General features: G+C 40.8%; 1 protein-coding gene and 1 long non-coding RNA gene across 2 annotated transcripts; one reads left to right on the top strand and one right to left on the bottom strand.

The window, feature by feature from the left end:
• Positions 1-6413: 6413 nt before the first annotated feature.
• Positions 6414-7440, top strand: LOC131688470 (uncharacterized). Its single transcript, XR_009305238.1, has 4 exons — positions 6414-6514; positions 6576-6688; positions 6751-6861; positions 6912-7440. It is a non-coding gene; the product is annotated as an uncharacterized LOC131688470 (long non-coding RNA).
• Positions 7441-9496: 2056 nt separating this feature from the next.
• On the bottom strand, positions 9497-11648 carry LOC131688466 (zinc finger protein 558-like). Its single transcript, XM_058972743.1, has 3 exons — positions 11248-11648; positions 9892-11196; positions 9497-9835 (listed from the first exon to the last, which is right to left on the bottom strand). The coding sequence occupies exons 1-3, from the start codon at positions 11350-11352 to the stop codon at positions 9680-9682; spliced, it is 1566 nt and encodes a 521-aa protein (XP_058828726.1). The 5' UTR covers positions 11353-11648; the 3' UTR covers positions 9497-9679.
• Between the last annotated feature and the right edge of the window lie 801 nt (positions 11649-12449).

Here is a 12449-nt window from a genome sequence, read left to right as displayed (position 1 = left end):
AGAAGTCAGTTACAAGCACGGCTAATAGAATCGCAACAAAAAATCCTGATACAGAAGGAACATCAAAAGGAACTGGGTTGAACAATTCCTTCGCTGTTAGCGAAAAAGAACGCTGGGACAACATTGTCAGGAAAGCCAATGAAGACGCCCAGGAAACGGCGAATCGCAACGTACGAGGTGAACTCGCAAACTTCTACACAGCCCTGATCCAATGCTCCGGGGTCACAGAAGAGCTTCAGGAAAAGATAAAAGAGTATTCTAAAAAGTTTTTCAATTTAGATAGCATTATAGCATAAATCATTAGTAACCACAGGAAATACGAAATCGATTTTTTAGATTTTTCTTTGTTTATGGATCGTTTCAGATTTTTGCAGTGCAACATACAGAGCCTCTCAAAAAATAAGGATGAGTTACAGAGAGTATTGACTGTGGAAAACTATTCAGTAGCCTTCTTATCGGAAACGTGGACACACGAATCACAAGAACAAACAAGCAAGTACAACATCTCTCGTTATCACAGATTCTTAAATTCTAGGGTAGATGGTTACGGTGGATGTGCCATTTATCTTAAGCACGAAATAGGTTATAAAACAATTAAGATGCCTGTACTCTCAAACGCTACTCAAGCAGTAGCAATAGAGGTATATGCTTTGGACATGGTTATGGTCACATTGTATATAGCGCCCTCAATTCTAAAAACCGAGTTAGAGTCGGATATTTCAAAAATTTTTGATTTGGTAAAGCCTTATTCCAGAGTGTTGATCGGAGGAGATTTTAATGCCCACCACTATGCCTGGGGCAATGACTTTACAGATGCGAAAGGAGCAATAGTAATGAACTTAATAAACGATAGCAATTTAATTCTTCTAAACGATAAATCCAAAACATTTATTCCAGTTCAGTTGAATAGAAAATCAACGGCAATAGATCTTAGTTTATGTACACCAAACCTGTTCTCAGATTTGGATTGGAAAACCCTTGAATATGGGATTGGAAGCCATCATCTTATCATTGAAATGAACTTTAACCACAATAGAACAGACGAGAGAAAATATGTGTATAATCTCAAAAAAATTAACCCTGATATTAAATGCTTAACTTCGGATAATTGCAAAAGTGTGCAGGATTTTCAAGACTCTATAGCAAATATATATGAGAGAAACAAAATTCGCAACAAGCATGCACCGAAACATTGGTGGACGAAAAAATTGTCTCAGGCATGGGAGGAAAAAAACAAAGCTCGAACCCAATTCAATAAAAACTCATCTATTGATAATTTAATACAATGTAAAAGAACTCAAGCTAAATTCAACAAACTTAAAAAGGAAGCAAAAAATGAAAATTTCAAATCGTTCGTAGAAGAAATCAATCCAACAATGTCATCAAATGAACTCTGGCTTAAAATCGGTAGATTAACAGGAAAACGAAGAAAATTTGTTTCTAATAAAATAATTCAAGAAGATAAGTCCATGGCAAATTCCTTTCTCGATAAACATTTTGGCAAAAATGAACCATATTTTACGGGCGATTCAACTTTTCGTGCGGAAGGAAACATTCTTAATCTTGAAAGTTTTAATGACATAATAAATTTAAAAAAGAAAAGGTCCGCGCCAGGGATAGATAAAATATCTTATTCAACTTTGCGACAACTGCAACCAGCAACGAAATCTACAATTATAAAGCATCTCAATGACATTTGGAAGGACTGCTATTTACCGATGACTCTAAAGACCATTAAAATTGTAGCAATCCCAAAACCAGGTAAAGAACCGTCAAATATCGAGGGTCAAAGACCAATATCATTAGTACCAGTCCTCACAAAAATCATTAACTCAGCAGTTTTGGTTAAATTACAAAAAACTTTAGAAGATAACAATTTAATTCCAGATACGTCCTTTGGCTTCCGTAAAAATATGTCAACCATCACATGTTCAAACTATTTAGTAAACATAATCAAACGAAATAAACGAGACAAGTTGTTGACGGACGTAGTATTTATAGATTTATCCAACGCATTTAACGCTGTTAAGACAGATATACTCGAACATGTTTTGATAAACTTTGGTGTAATAACGTCCTGGATAGTTAAATTTTTAAAAAACAGAAAAATTACGTTCGATTTGAAAAACCAAACAATTGAAAGATTTGTTTCTAACGGGTTACCACAAGGTGATGTACTATCACCTACGTTATTTAATGTGTATACTGTCGCCCTACATAGCATGATCGAAGACGACGCTATACTAGTACAGTACGCGGATGATTTTGCTTTAGTAATAAAAGCAAAAAACTTAGAAACACTAAACAATAAAACACAGCATGCAATAAATATAATTTCTGTAGAATTGGAAACATTAAATTTTAGTATTAACCCTAGTAAAACAAAAGTAATTCTTTTTCAAAATAGGAAAATTAAATTTAAACATAAATAACATAAAAATTGAAACAGTTAAATCTCACCTATATCTTGGAATAACCTTAGACAGATACATGAGTTTCGGAATACACATAAAAAATACAAAATTAAAAATTATTGACAGGCTAAATATGATCAAAGTAATCGGTGGATTAAAACATGGAGCCCACCCACAAACTATGATTTTAATTTACAAAGCAATATTTCGAAGTGTAATCGAATATGGAGCTTCCATATTTAACAATGCAAGTAAATCCAACAAAAAATTGTTAAGTACGGTAAATAACCAATGCTTGCGTATGATTACCGGTTGCACCAAAACTACTCCCTTAAATTCCCTGATTGCCGTTGCCGCTTGTGAAACTTTAAACAATAGACACGAATTAGTTACATATAAAGAAATAGCCCGATCATTCAATTACCAAAATATAGTTGCAAGACAGTTATTATCTTTAAAAGACGAAACAGATAGCGAAAAATTAACGTATCTAGAATCACTCTTTATTAAAGAACAACAAATTTTCAAATCTATATCGCCACTTACAGCCGTCAACAGTACACTACCCAAAATCAATATTTGTTCACAATTAGACACAGTTATGTCCTCAAATGCTTCTAAAATCGATAAAATTTGTGGAATTGAAATATACAATGCTTATAATAATAGAAGATATTCTTATAAATTGGAAACAGAAACATGCATCACAACGGCAGAACTTTTAGCCATAGATAAGGCACTTACTATAATAGATGAAGAACAAATAAATTTAGCAGTAGTCTATACAGACTCGAAATCCTCATGCTTGATTATCGATTCCGGACATTTCAACAATCTGGAAAAACACCACAACTTGTAAACCACATACTCTTGAAAGCAGCCAAATGGAATGTAGCATTGCAATGGATTCCTAGCCATACGAATATTGCAGGGAATGAAATAGCTGATAGTCTTGCCAAATCAGCAATCAACGGGTCCATAACCATGTCCAATAGCATATTACTATCAGACGCTTTCGGGTTATTCAAGATCAAATCAATTGAAAATACGAATCTGTGGTACCGAGATTATTCATCTGAAAAAGGAAAAACTTTTTATAAATTTCAACAAACAGTAAATAAAGTGGCATGGTACTTTAATAAAAATTTGAGTAATCAAAATGTAAGGCTGCTGAATAGACTTATCACAGGACACGATTGGTCAAAATTTTGGAAAGCTAAAATGAAATTAGTTGATGATGAAATGTGTGAAATCTGTAACGAACCCGAAACCGGAGAGCATATTGTGTTGCATTGCGTAAGGTTTGGAACGACTAGATCGAAATACTCGTTCGATTGCCGATTTCGTAGTTTAACTGATTTGTTCAATGACAAAAATATTGATACCCTGTTGGAAGTATGTAAATTTCTTAAAAATATTAATATGGATATTTAGCACCTTAATCCTGTAGAGGCTTGACTGGCCTCGCCGTTGGGGCTATGGCTGCTGTGGAGGGAAACGAGGGAGCCTTGTACTAGCGGTGAATCCATAGCACAACTCTCGCTAAAAACCACAGGGCATTATAGTCGATGTCACTCTGCCCAAAGAGAATAGGAAAAGAGACGAATAGTGTGAAGCCAAAAATACCTTATTGAGCAGACCAATCGTGCAATGTAAATAAACATTACTCATGCCTGAGTTGGAGGAGATACGTATTGTAAATCTATCAAAAAAAAATTTGAATTTTCGTCAGAATTTAGTGCAATCGTGATTGTAAGGTGCATTCTAGAGTCTATGTGTGAGTAAAAACAAGTTTTAGAATTATTTCATCCCTTTGTTTCGAAATGCACATCGTTTGATATACAAATTCAACGATCGACAAAAGGTTTGTTTTCAAAATATAATAGGAGTCATTTAAAGTGCTGCCTTTGGAAACGGTTGCCAAATTCTAGTGTTGAAATCATTGTAAAGGGAGTGTTGCCGTTTTGACTGATTTTCACTCTGCGTCTCTTTCACTATTCTCTTTGACTCTGCCCTTTAAAAGAACTGTCACTGACAGTTCCAGAGAAGAAGAAGAAAAAGATGTCCGAATAATGTAATACATATTCAACTACGTTCAACATTACTTAGATTTGCGGGTCTAGATCACTAATGACCAATTAAACTAGTTTCGACCACATTGGTCACCTATGACGGATCTTGATGCTCCCTGCGAACTCGCCAAGTTCCCGAGCTAGTGTCACACCTATTTGCCAGCAAACTCTTAACCGATCTTTACAAACTTGAGGCCCTATTCTCACAGTCACGTCACCTAGTGACTAGAAGAAAATTTCCTTCTAGTCACCAAGTGACGTGACTGTGAGAATAGGGCCCTTGATTTCAAATGAAAGATGTCCCATTGACTGCTGTTGAATTGCATTCAGTTCTGACTTTTGGTTGTTCCAGAATTACAGGTTGGTAATTGCGGTCACATAGGAATTTCTCATATAAACCGGTACAGAATACCGCATAGGTTTGAAATCTATTGAAATGAACATCAATTTACTTCGATTCGCAGGCCTAGATCACTGATGGCGAATCAAAAATTATTGGAATGTATTATCGATAATTCCGGGGTTCCGGGCAAATTCCAGATCTAAAGCCACTTGACAACCAAATTTCACTAGCCTAGTCTCAAATGGAAGGTATATGAAGTTCGGTGTTGAACTCTCCAGCTACCCATGTACCCCCTACTACCTCTCAACTCCCAGTCCTCTCTCACCTGCCACCCTCTCAGACCAAGGGGCAGCAGGGACACGAAGGCAAGAGTCTAAGGGCTTAACGAACCCCCCCCCCCCGGCCCTACTGCGAGTTTGGGAGTTTTGCTAGGATGTGGTGGGGTTGGATTGAGCTCTGCTAAACCTCTAAAAAGCCACAACTCCGTAAGCAGCTCCGACGAAGCGAGTTTGTGCCGCTTCTGCTAAGATCCTAAGATTCCAATGATCCAAGATCTTAGCAATAAAAGCACTTTAGCCCAACCGGAGCGCCAACCGGCACATCAGGATCGAAGCCAGTAACATCCTGATTATGGCACGGATTTCGAATTGGACGACGACTTCGGGCTGACAGGCGTGCTGTTCTATTCCCTGAGTAAGGAAGGATGACACCGACTTGAAATGGCGAGTGGGCTAACAGCACGGCTGTCTCCGTCCTAACAAAACCCTGGCAAGTCTCCGGGTACGTTCAAAACTCGTCTCCATTTAGTTGGTGGTACTAGGTTCGGTTGGAGAATTCCCGATTTACGCCGATCCGGCTCTGAACACTACTCCCCATGAAGGATAGTGTCAACCATTGCATGATTTCCCTGCTGCTTTGGTAGTATAGATAATCATGGGATCACGAGAGGCGACTATGTGCAACGAGTGGAGATAGCGGCCCGGAGTTGGGACCCAACAAAATGGAGAACCACGGAGAGACAAAAACAAATACAGAAAAAAAATATGAAAAAAACAATAACGACGACGACTGCATCTCAGCAGCACGCGGAGAGGCAATCGTGTTCGCAAGAAGCGGAAAACTTGCGAGATCGCCAGTATTGAAGCAGGTGGCTAACTAGTTCAACTAATGACAAGCAGCATGAAATGCAGCAGTCTCTCCAAGGAGCCGTGGGCCTTGTGCCGAACCAGTCGTTTATACCCAGAACTGGTAATAGCACACCCCAAGCAGGACTGCAGCTTGGGAGGACCAACACGACAGAGCTGAAGAACAAAATAGAGGAGCTCTACGAGTTCATAAAGGACAAGAACATGTAACGTTTGTTAGAAGATTAATGTTTACCAACGGATTATAAGATATACGTACTCCTAAAGAAATTAGTTAGTTGATAGAAAAATCAAGCACTCTGGCATCACGGCAGCACTATCTGACACTATCTTGCACACGCATATCTCTCCACACGAAGTCAGCACCACTGGAGACGGAAATGACACAAGTTTGATCTCTCTCACTCAAAGAGAATCAAAACGCTGAAAAAGTCGAAAAGTAGCTTCACGCTGTTTCGTCAGGCAGAAAAAGTGCAATCAACGGAAAAGCTGGTACACGGAGCGGAAATCGACACTTATCCTCCGAAGGCCGTAAACCGGGTAAATACGATGTTAATCAATGCAAGAATATTGCCTAATCAGCTCGATCTTATCTCAATAGATATTGGCATATCAAAAACGCTTGTGCAACATTGATCTGAGCAGGTTATGCCGTAGTCAGAAGCCACACTGCCAATCCGTAGCTTCTAATTAATAAACCGGACAGTTAACTGGGTAAATATAAGAAAATCAAGTCAGTAATCCCGTTCTAATCGTCCCAATGTTGATCTTACCAGGAATCGGTGATTATCGCACGTGGCGAGTTGTTTTTCCGCGCAGACTAAGCCACGAAAGTGCAAATTATTGGCAATTCGCTATTGCCTGCTCAAAGACCAGGCAGAAGGCAGGTAAACAAAAACCCAATGCGAGAATCTGGTCTAATGATGCCAATTTTTAGCAAAGCACAGAGCGGTACACCAAGAGGGCACGTAGCGGTTTGGACCTGTTAATAAGGAAAAATACGATCACCCGTCTCGTGAAGACAGCTACGGAAAGAGTAAGTGCAGTGCTGAAACATTATGCAAGAAAAGGCTAACTTGGATGGCTTTTAGGGCCGTTTTCTCCGGTTTGCGTTTTCGGAAGAACGATTCAGTGAGGCGTTCGGCGGTCATCACTTCCATCGACCAAGGAGGTTAAGCAAGGGACCGTCCATACGGTCAGATACGGCACGGTTAGAGCTTCTGCGGACATGCGTCCATCCGACACGACTACAGTGGTCGTGACCAACACGGAGGTGTGCAGCATTATGTTGGTGATGAAAGATGCGAGTAGGATGAAATCTTGGACAGTGTGCCAGAAGCAAGATTTTAGCACGTAAGAGAGAGAAAGAGAGAGCAAAGAGTAAGAAAAGCGTAGGAGATGCTAGGAGTAGTTAACCCGTAAAGGTGATGTCATGAGGTGCAGAATATATGTATACGATTTAAACACATAAAATTTGAGGATTTGTTTGGTTTGCGATTTGTTCCATGCTAGTCGGTGCTGCCTCCGTGATTCTTTCACATCGGAGGCAAACTTATTACAAACAACGTCCACACTAAGATCAAGCATCTAGTGCCGTCCATTAAGTCCGCCATGAATGTCGTCGAACGAGAGCAGATCGCGCGAAGAAACGCTTGACGAGGCCAAGCCGAAAGCAGTACCAGAGTTAGCAGAAGAGGCGCTGAAGAGTCTGCAGAATCCACGTTCCGAGAAACGGAAAAGGGAGACACCTGGAGAGGAAAAAGAGAAGAATAAACCGAAGAATGAGCAAGAAGTCGATCGGAAGCAAGCAAGCGGTTGGCGAACTGTCGTAAAACAAGAGGCGAAGTCCAAACCGCCGAAGGTTAAGAAAGATGTGCCTAAGCCTCGTCGGGAAAAAATAGGGGCGAAGCAATCATCGAGATGAAGGAAGGAACGACGTACGCTGAGCTCCTTCGAAAAGTGAGAAATTATCCGGAGTTGAAGCAGTTGGGGAGAATGTGGTGAAAACCCGTCTTACTCAGAAAGGAGAGATTCTCTTCGAGCTGAAGAAAGACCCGACGGTCAAGAGCATGGCCTTCAAGACACTCGTTGAAAAGTCACTAGGCGAAGAGGCAACCGTAAGGGCCCTAGCCCACGAGACAGTGATTGAGTGCAGGAACCTGGATGAGATAACAACAGGAGATGAGCTGAGAAATGCACTGAAGGAACAATGTGATCTGGGAGATACACCAATGGTAATTCGGATGAGGAAGGCGTACGGCGGTACGCAGACGGCGTCGATACGGCTCTCCACAACTGTAGCTAGGTTTGGTGGTCAATGTGTTCACTGAAAGCTATTCCTAGAGTTTTCAGACAAATGGAGAGATGCTTCAAATGCATGGGCTTTGGGCGCCAGGCGGGAAACTGCAAAGGCCCGGATAGATCGATCTTTGCAGAAAATGTGGGGAACAGGGACACTTTGCAAGAGACTGCACGAAGCAACCGATGTGCATGTTCTGCACAAAGGAGGGTGGGAAAGACCACATGACGGGGGACTTAATATGCCCAGCGTACAAAAAAGCGAGGGAGTGTCAGAAGTGACCCAGTTAAACCGCAATCATTGTACAGCAACTGTTGTGGCAGTCTACAACAGAAACGAAATGCGATGTTGCAATAATTGCGGAGCCGTATCGAATCCCTATCGACAACGGTAACTGGGCGGCGGATAGAACAGGAACGGCTGCAATTGATGTGATGGGCAAATACCCCATACCGAAAGTGGTTTCAAACTCATACGAAGGCTTCGTGATTGCCAAAATTAATGGGATCTTTATATGTAGCTGCTACGCACCCCCTAGATGGACGGTAGAGCAGTTCCATCGGATGCTAGATGAACTTACTAGAGAGCTTGCCGGACGAAGGCCGGTAGTCATCGGAGGAGATTTCAACGCTTGGGCAGTCGAGTGGGGAAGCAGACATACCAACACAAGAGGGTATAGCCTGTTGGAAGCTCTAGCCAAACTGGATGTTATGCTATGTAATGAGGGCACCAGCACAAATTTCCGCAGAAACTGTCGGGAATCCATCATCGATGTTACCTTTTGTAGCCCGTCATACGGTTACGGTTGAGATGGATGTCTGTTCTCTGTGCCGAAATTGATGTTGCTTCTCAGTTTTGCAAGACCCAGGGGGAACTTGACCTTGATCCCACTACTCTGTCATCGATCTTACGTGATATTCGTAGTACTAGTACGTCTCAAATTATTTAGTTTTTCTCTCGTTAATTCATGGCTTTTACCCAACTGTCAATACGCGACATCATTTATGAACGGCCCTTGGTAATATCTTTAGAGCAGACAATCCAATGAAAAATAGGATTGATAGGATTTTTGTGCATTTTTAGCACCTTGTGTCACATTTTTATGTTTGTTATACATGCTAAGAATACCAAATCTTGTGATGTGATGGCCGGAAGATTAGAGAAGCAACCCCCCCCCCCCCCCCTTCCCCCACATTTTCATAAACCAACATTTTTTGCTTACTTTAAATATTATTTTGTAGAGTTGTTACATGCAAACATTATTCTCACTACCACTCATCAAATTGTCGAACCAGAATGTAATGTCATGCACATACTGGTGCATATCAGTGTATTCTGGTTCGACTTATTTTTCCTTATCCCTATCGCTACCACAATTACTACTATAGCAAACATCGATTATCTGTCTAATCTTTCATGAGTCGTTTGCGCAGTTCCTCTTCAAACTCCAGCGGATGAACCGTTTTCCGGTGGGTGTACTGTTTGTTCTTCGAATTGAACCGTTCTGGGCAGTAATCGCATCCGTACAAATCTTCCCCGGTGTGGTGAATAGCAACATGTTCCTAGAAAGAAATGTATTTTTAGTTGTCGTTCACCCTCCTTTTTGGATGCGACTAACCCGCATATGATGTGGTCGTCTGAATTTTTTAAAACAAAATTCACACTCAAACCGACTCTCGGTATGCGTTCGATTCATATGACCATTCAGTGCCTCACGATTGCGCAGCTGCTTTCCGCAAATATTACATTCCAACATCTTGTCTGGCTCAATGTGAATACGGTTCATATGCTTTGTTAGCTGATACTTATTGGTAAACCAGACCGCACAGACAGTGCACTGCACTTTATCCTCCTGTCTCGTACCCAGGTGACCTTTGACGTGTGTCTCCAGGCATCTCTTGGATCGAAAAACCCGCGCACAAATGTCACAAATAAACTGTTGGCCCTCACCGTGCTGAGTAAAAATATGGTGCTTCAGAGAACCTTGGGAAGCAAGTACTTTTGCACACTGTGGGCACGGATAGGATCCATGGGCCATGGTTGAGTGAGCGTTCAGATGCCTCTTTGAGGCAAACCGTTTCAAGCACACGTCACACTGTAGCAAACGTTTTTCATCCGTTGCATGAACCTCTTTTATATGATCCTTCAAAACTCTACTAGAGCTATAGCTCTTTTTACAAAGTACACAATGAAAGGCATCTGGATTCAGATGCACCTGAAGATGCTCAACCATCCAACATTTTTTGAAGATTTTTTTATTGCAGCAATTGATATACCCGAGCTGTTCGTGCACATCTTTGAAATGCTCGCGCAGATCGGTGAAATCTTCTAGTGGCTTGGCACACAAATCACACGCAAGATTAAAATGCTGCAAAACCATATCTTCGTCGGATAGTCCCGTTCCACCACCCTCGGATGACTCTTTCTCATTACACTTTGCTTGAATTGTTTCTTTCTTTGGCGCAGACTTTTTCCTTATGGTGTACTTCCGTTTCGGTTTGGGTAGTGCAACAGCCGGCGGTTTTTCATCTCCAGTATCTGATAGCCAATCAGAATCAGCACCATCATCGTCTTCTTCTGCTTCGTCGATGTCTGGATAACTCCACGCGTGATCCTTTTTCGCATCGGTTTGATTCACCCCACGAGTTTCATCAGCGCCCAATGTGGTCACCAGTTTACTGCTCACATCAACCCATTCCGTTTCATACGGCTGCTCTTCCTCCACCGAACATTCGAGCTTTATTAGTGCTTCTGCGACCAGCTGGGTTTTGGATTCCTCTGATGCCGAACTGGTGGTAGGAAGTGCCGTCGAACGTAGAATTTGTTGATTGTCGCGTACCTGCTCGGAAAACTCGTAGAATGCATTGACGGTCAGCTTACAGGCATCGCAGATCAGAGCCACACCGTCCTGGTATCGAAAAATCTGGGGAGGGTTCAGTAGCAATTGATTCACACCTGTAAAATTATGCTTTACCTCAAAGTAGAAGATCCTATCGATTTTCATCCGTAATTGTTTATCCTCTGGTGAGCCGGCCGCCTTTCGAGAAAGACATAAATTGCATGAACCATCGGGGTTCATTGTGACCGGTCGGAAAGTTGTGACCGATTCCCAAAACGATTTTCACTGTTGATTTGTTTTCAGTATCACCGTTCGTCTAATTTTGGCTATTTAGACGTAGACGTAAATTCGGTTATTCACTTGTGTATATATTTATGACGATCAATATTAAATTGTTATAGACAAAAGGTATTTGGAAGTCAAACACGACGTGATCTCGATTTAGGATTCGATAGCAGCCCCTGCACAAACAATAAATAAAAATTTATTGATGATTTGCATCAATACGTCAATCCCATTTTTTCCATACACCCTTAAAGATGGGGCACTGTTTGGACACTAAAAAAGAAAAAAGGTACCAGAAGCCCTTGCAGCAAAAAAAGAAATATCTGAAGAAAGGTGCTAACCTGTTTGGCATAAAGTCATTTGGCATAATGCCCGGTTGGTATAAGAAATAATTTGATAATAGGTTGTTTGACACATAAGCGATTTGGTATAAAATGTACAGGATAATGCACGCTATTAAGGTCGTTTAGCATAATAGCCATTTGCCATAAATACTCGTTCAAATTGTTATAGCGTTTTGATTCACTGGAGTAAGCACGATTCTAAGAACCGGTCATGTTTGAAGGAATCAACTTCACTGAGCGGAATATTTCTGTGTCAAATTGATTACATAGAAAACTAAAGTAAGCATGGAATATGTGCATTGAGAACTTTTGCATTAAGAACTATTTTTGGTTCGTCGTATCAAACACAAATATGTTAATACGGAATGCTCTGATGATTTTTCGAGGACACGTTTTAAGCTACCCTGTACCTGAAAAGATACAGTGTCAAAGTGACAGCGTACTTTGATACAAATATATAGAAAACTAGGACCACTGTAGACCGCATAAACAATCTATAACAGCGTTACCATGGATAAGATTTATTATTTAGAAAATATCGAATAGAGAGTTTCAATTGAAAATTAGTGTGATGGGAATTCAAAACTAATACTTTGTGACGACCAACGCACTAATTTTTCAAATTAGTGGTGAATTTATCAGTAGCACAAATCCTTCGAGGACGGCCGGGAAATCATCGAAGACCAACCCGCGAAAACTGTCGATATT

The sequence above is a fragment of the Topomyia yanbarensis genome, chromosome 3 (assembly GCF_030247195.1).
Source record: "Topomyia yanbarensis strain Yona2022 chromosome 3, ASM3024719v1, whole genome shotgun sequence".
NCBI classification, from domain to species: domain Eukaryota; kingdom Metazoa; phylum Arthropoda; class Insecta; order Diptera; family Culicidae; genus Topomyia; species Topomyia yanbarensis.
The sequence above is the reverse complement of the archived record's forward strand: the minus strand, read 5'-3'. Positions and strand labels throughout refer to the sequence as shown.